General features: G+C 36.4%; 1 protein-coding gene and 1 pseudogene across 5 annotated transcripts in view; one reads left to right on the forward strand and one right to left on the reverse strand.

Annotated features, from left to right (window-relative positions):
• Positions 1 to 7697, reverse strand: part of LOC107683405 (heat shock protein 105 kDa-like) — an 18541-nt pseudogene extending 10844 nt beyond the window's left edge.
• Positions 7698 to 8340: 643 nt separating this feature from the next.
• Positions 8341 to 27177, forward strand: part of LOC107682850 (beta-1,3-glucosyltransferase-like) — a 73104-nt gene continuing 54267 nt past the window's right edge. For 3 of the 5 annotated variants that reach the window (XM_016478974.1, XM_016478981.1, XM_016479001.1), the window contains exons 1-2: positions 8341 to 8582; positions 20789 to 20835. In XM_016478974.1, the coding sequence (XP_016334460.1) occupies positions 8519 to 8582; positions 20789 to 20835 (111 nt within the window). In that variant the 5' untranslated portion in view covers positions 8341 to 8518. Of the gene's footprint in view, positions 8583 to 15350; positions 15376 to 17531; positions 17942 to 20788; positions 20836 to 27177 lie in introns of those variants that run through there. The other 2 variants (XM_016478988.1, XM_016478995.1) reach the window with 2 other exon arrangements.

A 27177-nucleotide genomic window follows, 5' to 3' on the forward strand; every position in this document is an offset into this window, starting at 1 on the left:
GAGGGGCCCGCTCCCTACCTCACACCGGGCTGTGCATCACCTAAGGACGGCCCTGGGTGCATTAGTATGTGAGATGCAGAGTACAGCCTATGCAACAAGATATGTAGTGTTAAACCAAAAAGTATGTTTGCATGTGGTTGGTTCTGAAGTAGCTAGCTGAGAGGCTTACGATTTGCCTTCATCTGCTTCACTGGTCCAGGAAAGAGAAACAGGGAAAGGGATATAGCATCGGTGATGGAGAAGTCTCGCACTCTGAATGCAGGAGAGAGCATGGCACACTATGGAAAAACCATTATACCACACATTAATTTTTCATGCAATCAATATTTTTTTTTTGTATAGATTCACACTGTTTTCACATTCTGCAAAAATATAGTGTGCAATATGCCTCAAAACACACTACTATTCAGAGTTTTGGGGTCAGTAAGATTTTATTTTTCTTCAGCAAGAACATTAAATTGATCAAATGACAGAAAATTCATTTAGAATTTACAAAAGATTTTATTTCAGATAAATGTTGGTTTTAAATTTCTGTTCAAAGAATTCTGAAAAAATTAATCTCAGTTTCCACAAAAATACAAAAAGCAGCACAACTGTTTTCAACATGATAAATGTTTGACCAAATCTGCATATTAAAATGATTTCTGAAGGATCATGTGACACTGAAGACTGGAGTAATGGCTGCTAGTAATACAGCTTTACCATCAGAAGAATAAATTATATTTTAAAATATATTAAAAAAGAAAACAGATTAAATTGTATTTCACAGTCGTACTGTTTTTACTGTGCATTTGATCAATTAAATGTATCCTTGGTAAGCATAATCTTAGTTAAGCGAAACCTTTGAATGGTAGTGTACATAGTTCTTGATGTTTTTCTAAACATATTCCATTTGAGGTTTCTTATTCTTAAAGGGGTCATATGATGCTATTTCATTTTTTCCTTTCTCTTTGGAGTGTTACAAGCTCTTGGTGCATAAAGAAGATCTGTAAAGTTGTAAAGACTAAAGTCTCAAATCCAAAGAGATATTCTTTATAAAAGTTAAGAGTTAGCCACACCTACCTAAAACGGCTCGTTCTAACACGCCCTCACATATCTACCTCACTATGTGGGAAGATTTATATAACGCCGCCCAAATGTTCACGCAAAGAAAGAAGGCGTAACTTTTATTCTCGCTGTAGTATTGTTGTTGCCGCTGCCGCCATGTCGTGAAGACGCTGTGTGCTTCGTTGTGAAAGCGAAACTACTTTGTTTGGTCTTCCAAAAGAGGACGATATCCGCTTCGTCATGCATAGAGCTGATCTGTGCTGGTCGCTGAGGGAATACTTCAACTTAGTGCTGTGGATCGCTGGCACATTTTATGGAGGACTGTTTAAAATGCCGGCGCATCATATGACCCCTTTAAGAATTTCTGCTTCTTAAAGCTGAAGTGTGTAATTTCTATGTTACTACCATAACCAAAATTTTTTTCTTCTTCTTTTTTTTCAGGTTGATGTGTAGGGCTAGTTGGGATATTAAAACAAACAGAGCAATTCCCCCAATCAACCTTTGAATGGCTTATTTATAGCTGCATATTCAGCTGGTAGAGGGGAAAATATTTACACCCTTCAGCTTTAAAAAATATGCTGTTTGTTACATAGAGTAAAATGCACTTACCTGTAATGCACAACCTCTGGCCACTGCTTCATCAGCATTTAATGTAGTGCTCACATCCCTCTTGAAGAACTTACTGATCTGGGCCTTTACAGCAGGGATCCGTGTGGCTCCACCTACAATCTCCACAGTACTGATGTCCTGAAGCCGCACTTGAGCCTGTTCTACAGCCGTCATCAGAGGAACTATCACTCTCTCAATCAGGTGAGCACACAGCTCCTCAAATTTGGCCCTGTGTGGAAGAGGAAGGCATTTACTTAAGACTTCTTAGCTTGTTGATCAACTATGCTGAGTATCACAAATTAAGTCAATAATATAGACATGCATTTAGCTGCAAATAAATATGATAGGTGTAGACAGATATCCAATTAAGATGAGACTTTAGGCATGTTACAAAACATAAGCAGGGGACTCTTAAATTTTATAATTTGTGGTTGGGAAAACCACAATCCCTGAAAAAAAAAATAATAATACAAGCTTGTGTTGATGTGCATTACTTACAGTATGTGGAAAAGGCGGCTCCCAATATAAGATGAATATTATATTTATATTTATCAATAATATATTTATAAATATTTGATTATTTATAAAATAATAGCAGCTTTATGAATGTACTATCAAAGTAGGGATGCACTGATATCGAGAATTATACCGATAAGATGATAAATATTTTCATGCCTGGTAACCGATAAATAGCAGATATTAAAATTCTAGCCCGAAAATTAGTTCAAAATTCTACAAATGAATTTAAGCATCACAACATTATAATGTACAGTATGAAAAAAATGATATTCTTTGTGAAATTTGCTAAAGTTTACATTTAAAAATGAATTCTGATGATAAGCTGATAAATATTTTTGTGTTATGCATAGAACTGATAAACCGATAAAAATGTGATATTAAAATTATATACTTTAAAAAAAAAAAATTACAAGTATTTAATTTAATATTTAAAACGATTCCCTTTCACACAAGCATCTGCAAAAATGACAAAAAATGCAGTATTATGCATGCCAGGACAGTAGTTGCTGATGTCACTTTGTAAAGTAACACTACGTGTTTTCAAAGATTTGCGTTTTCAGGCCCCTAAAATGCTGTTGTCGTGTAAATAAATGGCCAAAATTCTTACGTTTTTCCATTTTTAGTTGAAAACGGTGTTGTGTAAACACCACTTTAAATACTGTCAATATATTTGTCTTTTGTTTTTTTTCTCCCCCAAAATTCTCTTGCATTGACCAATAACTGATACGGTACAGATAGATATATTGTGCATTAACAATTCATAGCTCTAAATAACAGTCTAACACTCACATACCTGTTCATTTTCTCACATACGTCTTTATCGCTTATAAAGCACTCAATGTTGAGGAGAATGTCTGTGGAGTTGCTGCTCATCAGTTTCTTGAGTTTCTCACACTCTTGTGTCAGTCGTAACATAGCTCGAGCCTTGGACTTACATCCATCTTATACTTGGACTTAAATTCAGCACAGAAGTATTCCACCAGCCTCTGATCAAAGTCTTTCCCTCCCAAATCAGGATCAAAGGCGGTTGACAGCACCTGCAATATGCAGAGCATTCACTGGTGTGCGTGAAAATGCAAAGTTGGAGATCTACACAAGCGTCTGACTTTGACTGAGACTCACCTTAAGTTTACCTTTGTTGAAAGCACAAACAGAGACCTGGAGAGCTGAGTGGCCCATGTCCACAAATGCCACAATCTTTGGATTCTCATCACAGCCTGGAAGACCTTCCTTGTATATTCCATAGTTTAACACCACTGGAATGATAAATGACACTGTCAAGATTGCTTGGGATGTGGCAAAGTCACTGTTTTTGTGAGTTTTATTAATTAAAAAGAGACCTGCAGTGCTGTCATTCATTAGCTTCAGGCAGTTCAAGCCGGCAATCTTGGCAGCATCCAGCACAGACTTCCTTTCTGAATCAGTGAAGAATGAGGGGATCTATGCGTGACAAAATCATTTGTATGGCCAAAGAAATGACACAAACAAACCATCGGATTGGTGTCTTGCACATTTGTGGTTTACGTGCAAATTAAAACAGGCCTGGTTAAAATTTACTGCTGTATGATGATGAAGCAAGGCCTTTTGTCTAAAATATCATCATGACAAGACTAAAAATTACTATAATACATTATCATCAATATAAATAATTTTGGGGGAATTTCTAATGAGCTAAAAGCCTCTATTTCTGGTACATGCCTCTGGTATCCATTAAACAGAGGTGTAAAGTATTGGAGTAAATGTAATTAGTTACTGTACTTGAGTATCTTTTCGGGTACTTTGTAGTTGTACTGAGTATCAAAGATATTAGCAACTTTTACTCTTTACTTCACTACATTTTTGAATGAGTATCTGTACTCTTTACTCCACTACATTTGAAATTAGTGTTGCAGTTACACATTACATTTTGCATGGACCTAGCTTTTTCTGCAGCAGTTTATTTCTGCTACAAAAGACGTGATACTGCCTATTACAGGTCACTGAAAGTACTGCATCTTGTGCGTTTTGCCCTTACTCACCCAAACATTCCAACAAGGCTACTTGCTAGGTTATGTGAATGTGAGTTCCTTAGCAAGTATTTGTGAATCAGAGGTGTTGTAATTTTGAGGTGTTCAGTTTTATTTTGGTTTTAGAAAATAAACGTGATTGCTCTCCTCACAAATCAACTCTTTCTTGTTTTAGTTTCATGCTCTCTGTGCCTTGCCCTGGACTTTTATGTCACTTCCTGTCTCCCGTGGTGTTTGTAGTCAGTTTGTAGTCCGTTTGTTCATTGGTTCCCCTTGATTAGTCTCCCCAGGTGTGTCTTATCTTGTTAGGCTTGTTAGCCCCGTGTGTATATATAGCCCTAGTTTTTCTTTAGTTCCTTGTGAGTTGTTGAATGTAATGGTTGTCTGTTTGTCAGTCATTCTGTTTTTTTGTTCCCTTTGGTTTTTGGCTTATTGTTTGTTCTAGTTTTTCCATGAAATACCAGCACGTGGATCCTTGCCTCTGCCTGTTTTCTGCAGCTTCTCCACAACGTTACAGTTTTTCACTGGCATGTCTCTTTGAGTAGTGCATCTTTGAGCCTATATTTAGTATAAGTAAAATACTTAAGTACTGTTAAAATCAGATACTCTAAGACTTTTACTCAAGTTGTTTTGGAATTGGTGACTTGTAACGTGTAGTGGAGTAATTTTCACTGTAAGGTATCTGTACTTTTAGTCAAGTATGGTTTTTAGGTACTGTTTACACCTCTGCCATTAAATATCATGAAAATAAATGATTTCTTGTAATATTCACAGCTCTAGTGCAAAAACGTACAGGGATGACACACTTCACCACTTTCTTCTGCAGATTAGCTTCTGCAATGTCTTTCAATTTGGTCAACAAAATAGCTGTGACCTGCTCGATGCTGAAATGGTGCTCCTGGTCGAGGTACATGACCTAATCAAGACATTGAAAGTCAAAATTTGATTCTGTCTTCCAAAAATAACCACATGACACATATGTCCCAAATACCTATAAGGATAGTTCACTCAAAAATGAAAATTTGCTGAATGTGCTGAAAATGTATTCACCCTCAGGCCATTCAATGTGTGGATGAGTTTATTTCTTCATCAGAACAGATATGGAGAAATTTACATCATTTCCCTCCAATGGATCCTCTGCAGGAAATATGTGTCGTCAGAATGAGAGTCCAAACAGCTGATAAAAACATTACAGTAATCCACACGACTCCAGTCCATCAATTGATAGTTTTCACGTGATGCCACACCCTTACAGGAACGCCCACATGGAGGGTGAAACAAGGCTTTCGTCCACTGACCACCAGTTATTTTTACAAGGTTTGCATTAAGTAGTAATGTAGTAAGACAGACAGTGATATTTAAAAGCAAAATTCAGTATACTGTACAACTTATTCAGGATGCATACTTTGTACAGGCAAGCAGATGAACCCATAATATAAACACAATGCGCAAAGTTTAATATTAAATGTTTTCCCATAGAAAACAATTATAAATAAGATTATTGTTTGTGTTGTGTTCATATTCTGGGCTCATTTGCTTGCCTGCATAAAGCAAGCATCAGTAATAAAGTGTGTACTGAATTTGATCTTTTAATATCACCGTTTTAAAGGCACTTTTAAGTGTTTTCACATTAAACGTTTTAGAATGTCCTGCTGTTTTTAGTGATTGAAATATTGCGGTGGGTGATTTATATGGACTGCTAATGGCCAGTATTTGCATTTTGTTAACATATCTTTGTTTTATTCTTTTGATCTAAATATTTTTTGGATTGGAACAGATAGAAAATCGACAGGCTTGTGCTGCAGTTCTATGGATGTTTTGCCCGCCAGGTCTTCGAGCCGGTCACGTGACTGAAAACTATCAATTAATGCCTAGTGAAGTGAAAATCTGTGCGTTTGGAAGAAACAAATCAATCAAGGCATTTTAACTTTAAACCTTAGCTTCTGGTCGAAATATGAGTCCATAATTCACAATAATGCCTCCTCCAGTGAAAAATTCCATCCCCTTGTTGTCCTCTCACATCAAAATCCACCATTTTGAACTGGTTTAAGCTGTTTTCTTGATCTGTGCATATTACTCTCATGATTCAAACTGATTTTTTCCCCTGGAGAAAGCATCATTATGGATAGAGGACTCATATTTTACTTACTCATATTTTACATCTTTTCACTTTACAAGATATTTATTGATGGACTGAAGTGGTTTCAATTACTAGAGGATTATTGTGATGATTTTATCAGATGTTTGGACTGTCAATCTGACAGCACCCATTCACTGCAGAGGAGATTTCTTTGTGATGAAGAAACAAACCCATCTACACCTTAAATGATACATTAATGGGACTAATGAACACAGTGTTTACCTTGACTCCAACCTTCCCCATCATTTAGTGGTACCAGGTAATATGGTAAACTAGCCTTCTCTGCTTGCACAGAATGATCCTGAAACAATCTGCCATGTAGTCTCTTAAAATGAGAGACTGTGCTTGCAGTATTGGTTATCATCCAGAACAGGTAAAAACATATGAATGGTAATATAACACCTAACTAAGCACACTTTTGCTTCATTCATAATCATCACAGATGAGAACAGGAAAGCCTACCCGTCTTTTTGCAGCATTACCAATGGTCCTGTTCTTTGCATTAAATGATAAAAGCTCTAAAAGAAAGTGTTCAGGCATATTACGCTTTTGAGGGATTCAAATGACCAATTTTAGCTCACATGAACATGTTTCAGATGTTTTGGAATGACATTGACACGTGTATGAAAAGAGGAAACATGCAACCATGCAGCTAGACTTTAATGATACTTATACTTGACTTTCAGTTCAGGTGGATACTCACACGTAGAGTATAAATATTCATCTGATACACTGAAGATACATGAAATGAAGGCTTTATCTCATTATACAATTAGCAAACACAGCATCCACTTACGGCGTGCATCTGTCTGTAAATTAATTGGCCACTGTATCGAGTCCTCCGCTTTTGACCACAGCAATACAGCAATTCTGAAATCCCACATCAAAGCCCACGACAGCCATCCTGGACTCTCCTCCGGACGCCGAGCGGTGCGTTCAGGTCAGAAAAACAAATAAACAAACCCGCCTGTCCGTGTCTGTCCGGTCACTGCCGGTAATCGAGAGCGCACACACAATTTTAGTAGGCTACTCGCGACCCATTTATATCGCTTTTCAGCGAATTTTCCTGAAACTTCCAACCGCAGCAGAGGCGGCCCTGCTCGGTCCAGCCCTCGCAGTGTGATCGATGACAGTTCCAGAGTTTTCGGCGCAGTTTACTCAGAGCTCGGAGCGTCGGATGGGTTGCTGTGGTAACCGTACGAGATTACGCTATAAGGATTAAAAGCACAAATATATGATCTCCAGTCGTTATTTTAATGGCGTCGAGAGATGTATTATTTGTTCGGCGAGACAGATGTTTACTTTTTAAAAATTCTACAGATTTTCAAAATGACCAGTTCAATATCTTACGTTGAACAAATCAGATTTCTAGTCATTTTATCATTATCTAGACAGATTTATTAGTGATAGTGGTTTGGTCATACAAATGTTTACTTTTTAAAATTCTACATCACATTTGTTTTCAAATCGATTCGTTTAATATTTCAGTGTCAGTTCTCACAAATCTAACAGAATCGTTACTTTTGACGAGGAGTTTAATGTGGTTCGGAGGGTCCAATGTTTACTTTTTTAAATTCTACATTATAACATTGTTTTTAAATAGACCAGTTCAATATTCAGTGTCAGTTCGCATATTTCACGCGAAGAAAAGACTTCATAAATGTAGGCTAATTAGGGTTATAGTCGCGACAGTTTGTCGTATTAAAACTTAATTAATATAAAGATTATATAACAATATACCATTCAGTATTTCGGTAAAATTGCGTTTTTTATGTAATTTATTGGGTTTGTGGTCGAAAGTGGGAATCAGGTAACATTTTAAAGTTTATTTCATGACTGAAGCTGATAGTTTACGCGTCCTGTCATCTTTTGCCATATTTAAATTAAAGAGAATGAAGCTGTTCTGCCGTTATGTCTGACAGAATTATCATATTTTGTGAACTATCCCTTTAAAAAACATTTTAATCACGCTTGTTATGTTGGTGCCAAGCACTGCCCCTTTTGTAGTAGTTAGCGGTGTGGCCACTAGAGGGATACACTGAGACGCGCTTTTCAACAGGAAATGTCCTCGCAAAACAAATCTGGGTAATGATCGGCACGCACAGCAGTGAGTGTTGGGTACAGGATCAGTGCAAACCCTCTGCTACAGCACATTTACAGCGAGCTGGCAGCGTGCGCTACCCGCGCTTCTTCTACTATGCTTTCCAAAAACTCTCAAAACGGATACAGTGTTGCCCGATATTTCTTGCTTTGGTCGCTTGGTAAGCATTTCTCTACTCATTTGCCAAAAGGAAGTTTTTCAGTTTAGGTTAATTTCTGTTAGGCTACTGTTTGTTTGATTGAGAGAAGCAGCGTTCTAAAAAGTTTTTTTTTTGTTTGTTTGTTTACAGATGGAAAAGCACATGCTTTAAATAAACTGTTACTAGTGACAAGGGTATTATCCTATTTTAAATTAGCTGCCACAAATGACACTTCCTTTTTCCTGTAACAGCTTTGCTGTACTCCGTCAAGTTATGAGGAGTGCTTTTAAATAGATGTTTACAACTTCATTTGACAGTTGTATGAATTAAATAACTAAATATGTGATGCATGCATGGTATTTTAAACTTAGTTGTCTAGTAGACAGAATGAATGGATTAGCTGCCTACCTAGGCAACATTCTGGGCATCATTGGTGATTGGTTGATTCAAAAAAAGCTGCCTGTCTAGACAGCATTTTTGTGCATTGGCGGTTTGATTGATTGTGTCTCGAAAACTTAGCGAGCTGCTTGTCTTGACAACATTTTTTTGGGCATCATAAGTGTTTTACAGTGAATAAACTGCCACCTCCAGAGTTTCTGGTCGTCACTGGAAATAATTAATTGAACAGAGTGATGTGCAAGAGTGTGAAGCACAACAATCTGGAGTAGATGTGAAAATCTGAAGTATTGTTGGAAGAAGATGTAGCCCAGGCAAACGAGTAACGTTACACGTTTTATACAGAGCACCAGTGCAGATAGAACTGCTTTAATGTACTGATCAATGCCTATAAAGACGGTTTACGATGGACATTTGTGGATATTAAGGTCATAAATCAAACTTACAACCACCCGACTGTGTTACATGAATTGTGTGTTTGCAGCTGATGTAAGATTGCCTTCATGCCAGGCACGCAAATGCAATTCAGGTTGTTGGACTGAGCAGCTCATCTGTTTCTACAGTAAAAAACCTGTGGATCCCACTAACCTAATGTGTCTAGCTAACACCTGAACCACAGGAAAAATGTGCTATGTGTCTGATAAGAAATATTATCAGTGGCTCTTATTTTGTCTCAGTTTCGCCACTGAGGCATTTGCCACTTCTCAAAGTGCCTCGATTTGTTTAGAATTGCAGGGAAAAGGTGGATTCTTCCAAATTCATGACATATGCTGAAGAATCTCAGACATAACTGTTCATTAAATTATTGATGTGCACAGAAGATACACCTCGCTGTTCTAAGACACTTGTGGTTGCTAATATCTTGGGGTACTGACCTACTTTTAGTACTAGCACCTGCCGAGTTCAACAGCAAGGCCCCGCTGGTCTAAAGCACATGAGGGAGTTTCAGGTCAAAACCGTCACCTGCTCTATTGGGCCAGTTTTGCATTATCTTTACATCTTACATTTGTCAGTCTTGGCCATTTGTTTTTATGTCTTGTTTTTGTGTGATGCATTGAACGTTGTTGTTGTTGTCTAGCTGACTGACATGAGGTTTGGTTTGGTAGTCTTCATTAAGCATCATTAAGAAATTACAAACCCTTTAAGTATTCTTAGTCATCATGGTTAAGTTAAATTATAGCTAAATTTAAATTGTTAAATTAAATTATAGCTCTATTATTCCAGGAAAAAAGAGATAAAAAATAATAAAATTGCATTTTTTTTTAGTTATTGCTAATTAAAACCTAGTAATTTATGTGACAGAAAATGTAGCCTCCTAAGAGTGTAATGGAAAGGAAAAAATACAATAAAAATGATAAATATGGAATAAAAATAATAAAATGAATTATTTCAAATTAAAATGTAATTTTTTGTTACAAAAATGTAACATTTAATAAAAACATTTATCTCACTAAGATTCTTATGAAAAGAAAAATACAATAAAATTTTTTTTTTTATAAATATAGAATAAAAATAATTGATTATTGCAAATTAAAATCTGGTATTTTTTGTGACAAAATGTAACAAAAAAATTCTCCTTACAAAAGGAAAGAAAAAAATAGAATAATTTTTTATAAATATAGAATAAAAAAATAATTGAAAATAAAATAAATTTTTGCAGATTAAGACTAGAAATGATTTATGATGAAAATCTAACATTTAACAAAAAAATTGTCTTTGTAAGATTTATATGAGAACATGAAAAAAAGTATAGAATAGAATAGATTTTCCTGCCAAATGAAAACATGGCAAGTGCAGATTGCCCAACCAATCCCAACTGGGACAGTAGAAAAAAAATCCGTTGAGCCCTGATCTGCCTTAAAATATGTTGTACTATTTTCATATTTTTTTCCCTGTAAGGAATTTCTTGTTTTAAGGTCTTATGAAGATGTATAGGCTATGTCAGGATATCAGCGCTGTCCTGCTGTATTATTTATGATGTGCAGAATAAAACTTTAAGAGACAACATATCTTTTGTGTGTACCTGCAGGCAGAAGAAATGATCAGTCAAAGGCCACTGCAGTTTTGATGTGAGGCACAACTAAAAACAAAGCCATCAAAGCCAATGTGCATCAAAGATGTTTTGTTAGTTGATGAGATATACTGCAAAAAGTTAAATAACCAGCAGGTGTTTTGTTAAAGGATTAGTTCACTTCCAGAAAAGCAATTTCCTGATCATTTACTCACCCCTTCTGTCTTCAGTGGCAAAGAAATTAAGGTTTTTGAGGAAAACATTCCAGGATTTTTCTTCATATAATAAACTTAAATGATGACCAATGGGTTGAAGGTCCAAATTGCAGTTTCAGTGCAACTTCAAAGGGCTCTACACGAACCCAGCCGAGGAATAAGGGTCTCATTTTCTTAAAAAAATAAAAATGTATGTACTTTTTAACCACAAATGCTCGTCTTGCACTATAGCTCCATGATGCGCGTCCGCAAATTCACGCATTACATAATCACGTTGGAAAGGTCACGCGCAGTTAGCTCTTTGTCAGTGTACTCCAGTTCAAAAAGGTATAGGGTAGGGCGAAAAGCTCATCTCATTTTCTCCTCCAACTTCAAAATCGTCTGACATCTATGTTTTACCTTTTTTTTTTTTTGTAAAGGGCATTTGACTTTCTTTGCACGTTTGCTTTGTAAACACTGGGTCGGTACTTCCGGCAACGTGATTACATAATGCGTAAAGTTGAGCTAGTGCAAGACGAACATTTGTGGTTAAAAAGTATATATAAATATATATATATTTTTTTTTAGAAAATGACCAATCGTTTCACTTAGGCCTGGGCGATAAAACGGTATCGATATTTATCGACGGTACACCTTCTTCGATAACGATGTAAAAATGTTCGATATAGCGCACGATATAGGCATGTGCTAAGAGTGACACAGACAGCACACACAAACACGAACACATGCTGAATTGAGTGCAGTGCCTGCCTGTGATGAGGAGATTGTGAATTAAAAAATGAATATTAGTCGAATTTAAAAGAAACATTTGCATTTGAATGTTAGGAGTGCGTCAGGGAGAAACATTATATCGTTGATACATTTTTTAGCTATATCGCCCAGGCCTAGTTTCACTAGATAAGACCCTTATTCCTTTGCTGGGACCGTGTGGAGCTCTTTGAAGCTGCATTGAAACTGCAATTTGGACCCTCAGTCCGTTGGCCACCATTGAAGTCCATTATATGAAGAAAAATCCTGCAATGTTTTCCTCAAAAACCTTAATTTCTTTGCAACTGAAAAAAGAAAGACATGAACATCTTGGATGACATGGGTGTGAGTAAATTATCAGGAAATTTTATTCTGGAAGTGAACTACTCCTTTAAGTCTTTCCCACAGATGTTGTTCTGTTCCCATAGAAGTTATTCCTTCGCTTGAGTCAGGAGACAGTTTAAGCTAGCAGTTTTGAAAGATAAAAGTGCTGTTTACACCTTACAGTTAAAAAGATAAACACACCAGTACTCACTGTCTGAAAATGTGATTGTCAAATGCATATCTAAAGTTATGCAGGGAGTGCAGGAATCCATGGATGGCAAGAAATCACCTTGGCGGTGTGAATACTTGCGCTCTGTTCTGCTTATCAGTGAGAGGCAGTTTTAGGATTTGGCTTGGGATTGAAAGCCATGGGAGATGGAGACAAACTAGGCATTTATGATGAGCAAAGAAATGCCAATGCATGTTTTTTTCTCTCAACTTACTAACCTGCTCTAAAAGGACAGTATAATCTACTTTAATACTTAAGACAAAGTTTTATGATTTGATATTTATTTATTCATTTTACTGGAGACAGTAAAATAATTTTACATAATCTGCACAGAAACCAAAGTTGAGCAAAAATCAGAATTTAGTTTGGGGTCTGAGAGAGCAAAGGGTCAATTTAATAGCTTTAAAAATATATGTATCAAGTTAATATTTCATGACTTTTCAAAGTCGTATGATAAAATTATTACTAAATTATGTCATTAATTCAGATTAATAATTTACAGTTATATGCTTAGGCTAGATATTTTTCCTCCATGGTCCATGAAGTGTAAAAAAAAGTTAATTAAATAGCCTATATAATACAATTAATATAAATATATTGTAATATATAGATAACAGAATTTTAAACATTGAATATGAATATACTTAAATTATTATTAAACATTATTATTAAAAACTACACTTACACACCACCCAAGGTTCTTTTTGAATTTCATTCCATTTAATTTTACTTTCTTAAATCTGAATTACAATTCTCTATGCTGTTTTGTACCTTAGTTCAAATTTAAGTTAAATTCAGAAATTGAAATTTAATTTAGTCACAATGGAACTGAAGTTGCAAGAGGTCTTTTCTTCTGTATTATGACATAAATTAAACAGAGTATTTAAAAGGAAAAAAAAAAGTAGGGCAGGGACTAAAGGCTGTGACACACCAAGCCGATGGTTTTTGCGTAGTGTTCCGCGTCATCGGCACTAGTCGGACCCCGTTGATGGCTTTTTGAGCATGTTGAATCAGCATCAGGCATATGACTGATCACTCTGATTGGCTGTTCTGATTAGCAAACCAGTGCACAAGAAGAAAAGTGATGAAAGCGAGCAAATGATGAAGAGGGCACCCAGAGCAAAATTTTCTAATTTTACGTCATCTTACCTGAACATACCAACATGCATGTATTCTCATAACAACATGACCATCTAAATTGATAAAAGTGATCAATATGGTTCATATTCAAAATAAGCAAGCACTGCTTTGTTTAGGGTTTGTATGTCTGCAGTTTTGGTTTTTCGTGATAAATATAGACTATTGCCATCTGTTTATATAGACAGTTGTTTCCTCTCACGCAGATGCAAACGTACATTCTAGTTGGCTGTTGGCTGTAGTCTTCATGGTGTTTTCCATAGATATGTTTACACAGACGCCACTATACACAGTGTCGTCACTCACAAAAATCAATGCGTTTTCCAAGATGCCACAAATTTAAATTCACAAAGAAATGCCTTTCACTGGTGAGAATGTCTTGGTGTGTGTTTTTACATGTATTAACTGAATTTATTACACTGCTCTGTGGAATACTTGATTCTGATTGGTCAGTCGCGACATTCCGTGGTATTTTATCCCTCGATAACAACCGGTAAAAGCTGATAACACAGGCTCATCCGGGTAACTGAAGTCAGCGCTATACTCTTGCTAGGAACATTTTCTCTTCGTGGAAGCTTTGCGTTTGTTTAGCTAATAAAATATTAAAACTCGATTCAAAATTGTGTACAATTATTTAATGTCATCCTGGTATCGTGGACTCGCTCTCTCGTTTCATACAAACGCAGCTGCTACCATTATGCGACGATTGTTTTGTACGCTGTAATGGATTATAAGATTTTAAAACATTTTCGTCTTAAATCTTTTATCGCCATAATTATTTATGAAATGTTGTGTAATAAGTGGTGTGACTCTACCATTTCCCTTAAATGTCCGTCTAGTTTGAACTTGCCGCTTGCTCGCAGCTGCTGTGTTCACGGAAGCTTTGCGTTCAAATATTTCAACTCAAATCAATATTTTGTGTCTAATTATTTACTTATGCTTCGCGTCGGGGTCCTGATCACCCTGTCAGGGGTTATTCTGCGATAACCGGCTGGATGTACATTATCCCTTACATAACTGTTTTTTTAAAACTATGGTACATTTTTAAAGATGCACTAAGCAATATTTGAAAAACGCTTTTGTCCACAGTGTCGGACCGAGTCCCAAACACACTCGCTGCCAATCAGCATCTATGTATATTTATCTATGTTGTGTTCAAGATCAAATTTTTAGCCCAGATGCACAAGATGCGAGATGACAACACAGTCAGATTTGTTGCATTGGTTTGGTGTGTCACAGCCTTTACGAGTTATGACATTTTTATAAAAAATTAAGTTACATTTAATTTAAAGTGAAACATATGGATGAAACAGTCACAATCAAATCCATAACATGCAGTTAGAAAATATGAATTTTCATTTCATTTTGACTTTAAACAGCATTCAGATCAGTTCAGTTCTGAAGGGTTCACAGCCTAAGCAGAGACATTGTCACGCTGTGTGATACCTTTTTCAATAATAAAATTCTAGTCTGCTCACAACTTGTTGTCATCGAACTGCACTTTCATCCTGTTTCGATCTTTTGAGCGATCTATATTTGTCTGTTTAGAGCACAGAAGACCCGTCATAGACATTTAACAACAAACTCTTGATGTGATTATCAGGCCTGTCGATCTCAGCTAAGTCCATCTTGACAGCTACTTCTCTAAAGTTTTCCTTTTTTCTTATATTGACAGGTCATCAGAAAAAACTTTTCTCCATGTTAGCCACCCGCTTCCAAAGTGAGATTGTGAAGTGCTGTGAAAGATGAGCAGAGGTACTTTTATTCAAGAGATATGTCATGCTCCCTTCAGGTCTTATTAGCTTCATAGAGCCATGAAATTTAGTGTGTTTTAAAAGCATCCACTCATCCACTTCGAATGAAATGTCAAGAGAGTAGTTCAGGCTTAATATCAGCCATAATTTAGAAGGGATCTGTGATTGACTTATGTTTTAGATTAGATTTTATGTAGTGTCCCCACTGTTTGTGGTCCTAATCATCATCACAGCAGGGTCTATACTCAGCAAGAGGGAATTAATACATGCAGAATGAATGCAGAAGCAGCCAATAGTCTATAGCACTGAATGTTATCCTTAAATGTCAGGAACACCATTCAAGTGGCAGTGGTTTGCAAGTCTGTCCTAACTAATGCATGTCATTAATATAATTCTCTCAGAACAGCTTTGAGGGCTCCTCTGAGTGCCCATTTGATAAATATCAGTGTGCCTTTGTGATTTATGGAAGGAGTAGTGACTAATAACTCGCTTTGTTTGCTTCACACTTGTGAATTGCTGACTCTCTTTATGCATTCCCTCTTTTGATTAACAGTTGTAGGTTCATTATCAAGTTGCGGAGTATATGGAGTACAACAAATGACTTCTTGTACACTCTGAATGTGTAATTAATGAAATAAATATTAGTAATATTATCACGTAATGTGCACAGCTCGCCACTTATCAAAGTGACTGCTCTCATTGTGGCTCTGAGACTTTGGAATCCTATTTCCTCCATGGAGAAAAGCCAATACTGAGGACAATAGTTCAGTTTTAAATAAGTGCCAGTTACAATTCTGATTCAGGCAAACAGTGGCTGATTGGGAAATTGGAAATGTCTGGAGGTGTGGTTGAGGAAACAAAGCAAATTAATGCATTTCTTGGAGTTCAAACATCTTCCTGTCTGCCTTCCACAGCTAAGTAATGCAAATTCTTGTACTTTCAAAGTATGCATTGAGTTTGAAGAAGAACTTTCTTCTTGACTGTCGAGGATGTATGTTATTTAGGTACAGTATGCAGATGTGTGTGAATACATACCTGAACATATTGTGTCTGAAATGTTGGCATTGCCTATTCTTTGATCAGTAACAAACAAGGAATGCATGGTACCATCATTATCATCCAGTTATAAAAATTAGTCAATTAAAATTAATTTTAATAGTCAATATTGAATGGATAATTGTACAGTTGCTTTTTATTTTTACATTTACATTTACTTTACATTTATTTTACATTGCTTCACTTAAAACTAACTTCAAACTTAGTTATTCTTTAAAAACGCTGATAATTTAGTAATACTGTTAAAGGGTTAGTTCACCCAAAAATGAAAATTCATTAAGTGAGTCATTAATTACTCACCCTCGTGTTGTTCCAAACCCGTAAGACCTTCATTCATCTTCGGAACAAAATGTAAGATATTTTTGATGAAATCTGAGGGCTCTCTGACCCTCCCATAGACAGCAAGGTAACTACCACGTTCAAGGTCCAGAAAAGTACCAAAATGATCGACAAAGTAGTCCGTGTAACATCAGTGGTTCAACTGTAAAGTTACGAAGCTACGAAAACAAAAATAATGACTTTATTCCACATTTTCGTCTCTACTGCGTCACTTTGGACGCACGTTCACGACAGTACCATGACGTGAGTGTGTGGCCTCATATTTCATCAAAAATATCTTAAATTGTGTTCCGAAGATGAACGAAGGTCTTACGGGTTTCAAACAACACGAGGGTGAGTAATTAATGACAGAATTTAAATTTTTGGGTGAACTAACCCTTTAAATGTAGTCTTTAGCAAATCCCAAAATATGAATATCCATTTGTCATACTGTATAATGTTGTGATGCCTAAATTCACTTTTAATTTTCATGTTTTATTTTGTTTTATTCTTAATTTATTTAAACACAGTATATATAATTTTAAAAGCTGTCCTTTATTATTAATGATTTATTATTAATATTATTATTACTACTACTGCTGCTACTATTATTTATTTATTTATAATAAATAATTAAAAAAATAATAATAAATAAATGAAATAAGTGTTTTTATAATTAATAAGTGTTTTTAAAATTATCTTCAGAATCTCAATGGATGCAGCAATCCATTTAGTCATTTTTTGCTTTATATGATGAATACTGAATATTTAGGCATCCTGCTGATTTGACATACTACTTTTTACATACTGTGTAGCAGAGAAATGTGCGTATTTGTTCGCAGGAACTGTGCATCCATTCGTCCTAACAGACTTCGGAAAGCCTTTGATTACCCAAGCACAGCTTTCATCCAAAGCTTCTAATTTCCCTCATTTTTCTTTTTCAGTTCAGGCAAATTATTTTCTCACTGTATTTTATCAATGATGCAGTCTTAGCGGCCACATGTAAGTAGCGCTTAGAGAGCTGGTAAATGGCCCTCATGTGTGTCTCTTTCGCCCTAACATCCTCAGGGGACCGGCATGAAAATATTGAAAGTTTGCGACAGACGTCAGAGAGCGAGGAGTGAACTTGGATGCGTTCCTGAAGGAAGCCAAATGTTGCATATTTAATCCACCCTGGCAGACTCTGAGTCCATGTGAGAATATAGCCTGTCTTGCTGCTGAAAGAACCGATTTTTCTTTGTTGAAACCTTTTTTTCTCACTCTACAGTTTCTCTTATTTATGTGGAATTATTTATTTAGAATTCAAGATGAATCTGCTTAATGGTTGTTTTTCTGTTTTAAGATGTTGGCTGAATGAAACGGAATGCTGGTGAATGCGCTCAGCTCTTTATAATGAAACATATTTCTTGCATTTTACAATCGTTTTAATGGCATGCTTGGGGAGACGTAGTATTATAAGTATCCCATATTGCTTTTCTTTCGTGATCCTGTCAGAGCACTAATACAGAATATTAGATTTGAGGTGAAATTGTGATCTAGCTTCAGCCGCTGTGAGAGCAGAGCACATTAGGGAAGCAATCCTGATGATAGTCAGTACCAATGTGCATTCGTCAGCTGTAAACAACCCGATGCTTGGGTGGAACTATTGGGGGAATTATCTGGCAGCAGAAGCAGACCTATATATCGTCTCTGGCCTCGACTCATCCTGCCCACTGATATGCTGAAAATGCCATGGCCCTTTATGATTCAGCCACAGTGGAAAAAGAGCAGCAATAATGTTCAGCGCAAATAATGTTCAGGGCAGAGCGAATTCATCCACCCATGGGTTATTTATTATTAATGGCTTACATTTTGTAAGAAAGAGAGAAAGTGACTGCGTAAAGGGTTCTGGGAGATCATTTTAAAACTTCTGGAAATGTGTTTTGGGAGTTGTTTAACATATGAATGCAGTTGTGTGACAGTGGTGGTAAATCCACTCACCTTTACTTGAATCTTATAGTGGTATTATGTTTGATAGACAGATAGATATGTGTAAAAATATATATATATTTTTTATATACAACTGTTCAAAGGTTTGAGGTCAGATTTAAAGTCTCTTATGTTCACCAAAGTTGCATTCATTTGATAAAAAAAATACAGTAAAAACAGTAATATTGTTAAATATTATTGCAATTTAAACTAACTATATTCCATTTTAATATTATGTACAAGATACAGAAATGGATAGAGTACTGTAGCATTAAAAAAAATAAAACCTAAAATGGTGCACAGGGACACATTAAGCATCCAAACAAACTGATTAACTAAATTAATTTGGCCTTTCCAATTAATAGTCTGTGAAAAGGAGAAAATTTTAGGCGAGCATTTTGGATTATTCCCTGATCTCGCTTGGCAGTAAAGCTGTGTGTGCAAACAGTGTGACATTAAAAAATAAAAAGACAAATATGCACCTATGCATTGTTATTAATACCACATGACTAATTAGATCCTTAGAGCCACATGTGCTCTTTAGGTCTAACAAGCTCACATAATCATGTTACATTTACACATGACCTTTTGATTCCCCTCGTTTGTGATATTGCTCAATGTTTCTTCATGTCAAAGTTAACTTGGAATTTTAATGCAGCCAAGCCTATTTCTTTCCACTTTTCTCTATGGCTATGTTTACCAGTCATCTTCTTTTAACAAGTGTTAGATATTAGTTGTCATCGCTGTCCACATTAATGAATTTAAAGATGTTTTCGTTACAGCTTGCAGACATTTTCAGCACAGAGCCGTTCATTTTATGCATATTTAATGTATTCTGCATAACACCAGGCCAAGAAACGTTACTCATTTTTGCCTATTACTTTTGGATTTTGGCACCATTTGTATGTTTATATGAAAAACTCTGAACCTAATTCATAATGCTGAAATTTTTCTACAGGCTTCTCAAGAGTTTTTTTTGGACATCTACAGAGAACTGGACTCCATAAATAATTTAGTTACAAGCATACAGGGCCAGGGGTAAAGAAGCAATATAAAATTCAAACCAACTATTGGTTCAGAGGTGTAAACCTCAACCTCACTAAAGAGTTATATAAAAGAAGATTTTTTCAGGTTGCGAATGGACTTGTGAAGTAGCGAGAAGCAAATGCCTTTTAACCTGAGTTAGTCTGGATATTTAATGCACACCTTCATGGCTCTGCTCTGATAATGTCACCCGAGGAACGGATAAGTAAAAGGAGCAATTACGAACTGATCCAAGGACAGCCTAATGGCCATCATATTCTCAGAAACCGAAGCTCACTCCCAATGATTTCACTGGCACCAAAAGTCATCTCTGCAACTGCCTGTTTTGACGCTCCATATCGATTTCGAGGCTCCTTGCAAAACATCTCTCTTCTCGGGATCAATGGAAATGTAATTTGAGAGAAGCTTCTTCTGCTCTAATGAAAAACTTTGCAAAATACATGTGGTGCAGACAGAAGTCCCTAACGGCTGGTACAGATTAAAGGAGAAGAGATTCTCCTCTAATCAGCTGGCTTTAACTCCTACTTCTTAAAGGAGCACGTAACATTTAGGCTACATTAGAAAATCATGGGCATTTAGAATCACAGTTCTGAATACTGTTACATTGGAAATCCTCATGTCCCCCTCCTAATTTTTCTTGGTTGAAGGACTTAATGTCCTTTCTACATCTGGAAAAAATTAAATACTCCATTAGAGACTCTGTTAACTCATTTTATAAAATGTGGAACCCTGTCCTTTCCTTTGTTGAAACTGTATCTTCATTAGATATTTGATTTCAACCCCTTGAAGTAAGATATGGTAACTGGATCTTATTTTTCCACCTACATTTCTATACATAGAGCGTTAATGGTCCCTAAACTATTCCGCAAAGCCAGCAGGGTTTTCAATGTATGTCATATTGTCTGTTAAGAATCTGCTCAATAAAAAACAAGGAAAAAAAAAAAGAAAAAGGATCACAGTTCTGTCATCATGTTAATGGCGCCCTCGTTCATTGTGATCTGATGTTTTCTGTTTGATTTCTTCTCCAGTGCCCCTCATCACTGCAAAGGGAAATGACATGGAGAGTCCAACAAAGGTAAGGGTTGACGCATGTTTACTGTTGTGTATCTGAGTATGACAGCAGTTCGATTTTAAATTCTAGATCTGTATTATCTACTGTTCCTTTGTGTGTATGCTTCTCATGCATGCCTCAAGACCCATCACCCCTTGTACAAGTTTTGTTTATCCAGCACTATGAATGCAAGCTTACCATTACACCCCAAATATAAATAATATATTATATATATGTATATATTAGGTGTGCACTGGTACATTTATACCTGTAATTCACGCATCTGTTCCCATTTTTCAAAAAGGATCGTTCTGATAGCAAGCGAGTCTCTGTTAAATCTCACAGACTTCATTGAAGCAAAATGCTATAGACTTGGAGGGAAGTAATTCTGACTAAAATATACAGAATTTCATAAATGACTTTTACGTTATGCATTAGTTATCCAAAGTGACTTACTTTGCATTCAAGATATATATATTATCAGTCTACGACCTTGGTGTTGCTACTGTAGCTATATGCTCTACTGAAACAGTCTAAAACAAATTATGAAACCATCTAAAAACCAGTAGTTATGCATTGGTCAAGTCGCCTATTTGCATTGTAATGAACAGATTCTAGAGTTGAACAGGTTGCAAACTATTTATCAACTAATTTAATTTATCAGTTATCTGCCACAACATACTGTTTATTATCAGTTATCATTTGTTGCCAAGAATTGCATCTCTAAGTTAATTTAATCTCTGCATTTTAATCAATACTTGTTTCTTATTTGGTAGCACATCCATCTACAAATTGTCAGGCTGTGTCATTGTCTTGCAGTAGGCATTGCATTGAGTTTGTCTAACTATAAGGGACTTTGACAGGGGCCTTCACAGCTGAAATGCTGAGAGAATGATCCTCGCCGCAAGTAACACTTGTCTCTTTTATTGCGTCAGCTGTTTCTGCTTTCCCCTGATAGGTTTCACAGTTAATGCATTCATTTTCTGGTGTAGCTTTTGTTGAGTTTTAAGCAGAAATGCCACTGACATTCTGGGTCAGGAGAGGGAATGAGGGACAGAGAGGAGGAGAAAGAGAAGGTGAGTGCATTGGAATTGGTGGAAAGGAAGATGTGATATATTTGTGTTTAGACCTTGACCCGGGGTCAGATGTGTTTGTATGTCTTGGGTTTTTAGTGATTTTTTCCTTTTTTGATATTTCTTTTCTTTTCTTCAAGCAAGTGAAATTAAGAGTGAAATAGTACAATAGTTACCCTAGCTATGGTTGAAGGTTCACACATTCATTTATAAATAAAGGAAAACCACTCCTATACTTCGTATCAATACCAAGGTGGACATTTTAATGAATAGTTCCCACTAGGTCCTTTCAGACGGAGACGGAGAGGAGAAGAAATAGACATGAAATGGTTGAGAAGCTTCTCTTGATTTGCACGGCAGTGGGATGACAGGATGGACAATTGTTCAGGCCCTCCTACTGTTAAATCAATGCTCTTCAAAGACACACATCCTCGAGCTCATGGGGTGAGAGGATTGACTGGTGGCAATCAAGAAACCAAATGAATGGTGCCGCTGCTGTCATTGAAGTTTTTCTTTCTCTGCCTTTTCAATGTGTGTTTAGTAGGCCTGTAAGTCGTTTTGAACATAAATTACATGATGTTGGAATTAATTAAATAAATCACAATTTAATTCATATATCAATATTTGCTAAGAAAGAATTCAGTGACATAGAAAGCATTAGAGAGACATTTAAAAAATGGAGGTCAGTATACTGTGATTTCTGTTGAAAATAAATAAGCCTATCATGAAAGTTAGTTGAGCATTCGTTCTGTAGCATCTTGGCAAATATGTAGAATTTTTATGACTGTGTGTGAAGTTTAAAGCCGTTCATCTTTGTCGATTCTGTTTAATTCCATTGCAGACCTTCCGCTTGTTTCTGAACACAAGAGCATGTTTTGTGTGTAACCGGCTCTGTCATCTCATTCTGTGCTGCCTGATCTCATTCAGGAGATATGATTATATAGAGTAGTTCATTTTAACATTTATAATATAACATATAAATAAAAAATTATTAGTTGTGCTAAATTAACATGTTAAATGGACAGCCCTAGTATTTTTATATTTATAAATATTTAAAAAAATGTTTTATGTTTGTTACATTTACCAAAACAAGTAACAATTACAATAATGTATTAATTTATATATTATTATAATAATGAATATACAATATACATAAAATTCATACATATTTATTTAATTCTGTTACTTTTTTAACTACTGTTAAACAAATGTATTTAAAACACTTTTCAGCACCACATAGTTGTTTTTTAGGCAGAATTTCTTGAAACAGAAAGTTGCATCTTAAGCCCCGTTCACACTAGCAGCGACTTTTGCCAGGGGCTGGCGATGAGGTTGCTAGTTCTCAATACTGGTTGCCTTGACAGCGAATCAGGTTTCTTGCCACTAAGTACAAACATTTTGGAGGCAAAAGACTAAATATAATCTAAATCTAAATGAAATCCGTACATACAAACAAAAATAAATGAGAATCAGAGCCTACTTTCTTCCATTGCGTATGTTTATCTACGGTGCTGAGAGGAGAACGATCACATGAGCTCTACCGTCTTCTTTCCTATCGGCTGTCGCTCCCGAAAGTCGCTCTTCATTTGCATAAAGTTGAACGATTCTGAACTTTGTCGCGTCGCTGGACACACCCCATCCGGTCGCCAACGGCTGCTGTCGCTCGTGTTGCCGGAAATTGCCAGCTCTCCATTGAAATTAATGGGATTGTGTCGCTTTGCTGTTGCGTGTCGCTTGTAAGCCCCGTTCACACTGCCAGCGACAAAGCGACATGCTCCCATTCATTTTCAATGGAGAGCTGGCTTTTGTGCAGGCAAGACAGTACAGATTTCCTGAGCGATTTCATTGTTTTATATGATTTTACTGTAACCACATACATGGATATAAAAAAAAATGATGCGTAGAAAAGAAACTGTTGGCTGTCTAAGTGAGTTTGATTCATACATTCATGGTTCGAGTTGTTAATTATATGATGCAGTGAGCAGTTTAGCACCGGTTAATGATTTAATGCACGAGCACTGCTGTAGTTTATATAACAACACTCTCCAAAAGCAGAATGGTACTTTTATTTCTTTTAAGTCTAATTCCTAGTCATAATAGAATGATGTCTTAGTTTTACCGGCAATATATAGTTTGTGATTGCATTTTATATGTCCAGACGTGCAGTCTACCAATAACATTAGAGCGACAGCAGTAGGAACGCCCACAAGCGTCTTCACAGCACAGAGTCTAGCGACACACAGTGAAAAAGTCGCTGGCAGTGTGAACGGGGCTTTAAGGTTGGTTGGAGTTCCTGCTTTAGCTAATGACTTTCCCTTATGAATGATTGATGTGATCGCATTAGAGCAGTCTGAGATATTTCAAGTTTGGCATGTCATCACAATTGACACTGTTGCAAAGTTAATGTGTTAGAAAAGAAGTCAGGCTAAAAGTGAAATTGCTGTCTTATACAGATTCTTTGACTTACTTTCTTGTCTTGGGAGTCACCACTGTGTTAAAAATATGGAGTTTTTAAATAAAAAGATATCAAAGTGTTGGGTTATAGGTAAAGTGCATTTTTACTTTATAAAAGGATTTCTTTTTGAAGTTTTCTCCATAATACCTGCAGTTCACGTGACACCATGCTGTACAGGACAGTGGTTGCATGCAAATAATGTTGTTGGGTCGTACACTTGTCCTTGAAGTTGTTAATTATATGATGCAGTGAGCAGTTTAGCACCGGTTAATGATTTAATGCACGAGCACTGCTGTAGTTTATATAACAACACTCTCCAAAAGCAGAATGGTACTTTTATTTCTTTTAAGTCTAATTCCTAGTCATAATAGAATGATGTCTTAGTTTTACCGGCAATATATAGTTTGTGATTGCATTTTATATGTCCAGACGTGCAGTCTACCAATAACATTAGAGCGACAGCAGTAGGAACGCCCACAAGCGTCTTCACAGCACAGAGTCTAGCGACACACAGTGAAAAAGTCGCTGGCAGTGTGAACGGGGCTTTAAGGTTGGTTGGAGTTCCTGCTTTAGCTAATGACTTTCCCTTATGAATGATTGATGTGATCGCATTAGAGCAGTCTGAGATATTTCAAGTTTGGCATGTCATCACAATTGACACTGTTGCAAAGTTAATGTGTTAGAAAAGAAGTCAGGCTAAAAGTGAAATTGCTGTCTTATACAGATTCTTTGACTTACTTTCTTGTCTTGGGAGTCACCACTGTGTTAAAAATATGGAGTTTTTAAATAAAAAGATATCAAAGTGTTGGGTTATAGGTAAAGTGCATTTTTACTTTATAAAAGGATTTCTTTTTGAAGTTTTCTCCATAATACCTGCAGTTCACGTGACACCATGCTGTACAGGACAGTGGTTGCATGCAAATAATGTTGTTGGGTCGTACACTTGTCCTTGCTCTTGGATACAGGTCAGGGATTACAACTTGGTAGAAATATGGAGAAAAACCCGCAACCTGCAAGTAATGTGATTTACAACACAACCAACAGCTCATAAAAGATATACCAAGGTGCAGTTTTCATTTTCAACTTTTCAATCTTGCGTGACCTTTGCTGTCAACTTTTTTCTCAATAACTGGCCGCATTGGTCATGCAGCTCGAGGAATGGCGCTGGACTCTGAATCTCAATGGCTCAGAGAACAGAGGGCAAATGAGACTCGACAGGTCACTGGTGTGTGCTGGAATACTCTCCCATATATCACGAGAACCGAGAGAGTGAACCAACCTTGGCCTGCGTATGAAAAAAATGTAAGATGGGTCCATTCAAGGATGTTTCAGAAGATTATCTTGATTGAATTGCTCTTGGAAGGTGAGCACACATATTAAACCCAACTCCAATTAAGCTTGGCACTGTAATTTCAAGCAGCCTTGCCTATGTGAAACGAATGGTGATTCATTTATACCTCTTCAAACAGGTTCAGTCCTGTCAGTGCTGGTTTAGCTGAAGGATATTGAGAGCCAGCTGGCAAATGTCACTCAAGCTACTTGCTACTGCTTGCAATCTCGGCATGCTTGCACTGGCAGTTCTGGGCCCGCCATCTGTGCCAAACTGTCTTTTCTGAGGATCTCACAGAATCACGCAGAAGAGTGTTTTTGACGTACTTTGAAGCAATGGGAATGGTGAAGGAATGGTGCTTTTCCGGGCTTACATGGTTCATTTCCTGCAGAAGGATGAGAAACGGGCATCATTAGGGATTAGCTTGAGACGCGTTGCTCAGATCAGGCATCAACGGAGAGAAACTGGCTCCTCTGATGTGCTTTGTGACGACAACTCTTTAAACTACAGGATATGGATGGGACAGGATGGGAAGTTAATTCTGATTCTGCTGTTGGCCATTGAATAGTAATTGGTTCATTGACGGCTGTATATCAGCGACAAAACAGGCTCCCGGCAGCCCTGAGATGCCACAATGTGTTGTATTTATGATTTCCTTGTATGACCTTGTAAAGCAAGGGAAATGATTTTATGAGTCCCACATGTGTCTTGTGCATTTTATTTGATATTCTTAGCACTGCCCACATGTAGCCGTTCTCTTCTGGGTGCATTGTTTTCGTGTCTGATATCCCTGGTGTACCACATGTTGGTGGGCAGAGTTTGTCCTTTATTCCTTTTAGATTTTGTTTGTGGACTATAATTTTCTTTATTTTGTGTTTGGAGGTTTCCCCCGAAGAATAAAACTTCCTTAGGGTTCTTTTTGGGTAATTTTAGTACTTTTGTTTTATTCATTTAAAATTATTTTATTTCAGTTAGTTGCCAAGATAGGGTTTTATTTCTTTTTTTTTTCTTTTTTCTTTTAATCTAGTATTAATATTTCATTGTGTTTCAGCTTTATTTTAGTTAACAAAAATTATTTTTAATAGTTTTAACAAAACTGGGAAGGTACAGCGTATTTCAGATAGTTAAAAAAATAGGCTAATTAAAGGTGAAGATTGCCAAAAGAAAACATTTAAATTTTAAAGTGATAAGTAATTAATGAAATAAATAAAACCTTTATTAGACAATTTATTAAACAATGAAAATTCCCCATTTAGATAGCTAGGTATATGTGCATAATAAAAAAAAAAGTTTGTACATGGATGATAGTGGAATTGGGAATCTTACCATTTTCCAGCTCTGAACTTGTAGACTTGGGATTGAATAAATATCTCATGACCACACTCTCTGTCATTCTGTGGTAAACTTAAAGCTGCTGTTGTCAGGTTTTAAAGATTGAAGTGGATGAGCAGGTTGTGTAATTTCAATGTGGTGGGTTTTTTTTGGGGGGGGGGGGGGGGTTTTTTTTT

The sequence above is a fragment of the Sinocyclocheilus anshuiensis genome, unplaced genomic scaffold (genome assembly GCF_001515605.1).
Source record: "Sinocyclocheilus anshuiensis isolate Anshui unplaced genomic scaffold, SAMN03320099.WGS_v1.1 scaffold1170, whole genome shotgun sequence".
Classification (NCBI taxonomy): domain Eukaryota; kingdom Metazoa; phylum Chordata; class Actinopteri; order Cypriniformes; family Cyprinidae; genus Sinocyclocheilus; species Sinocyclocheilus anshuiensis.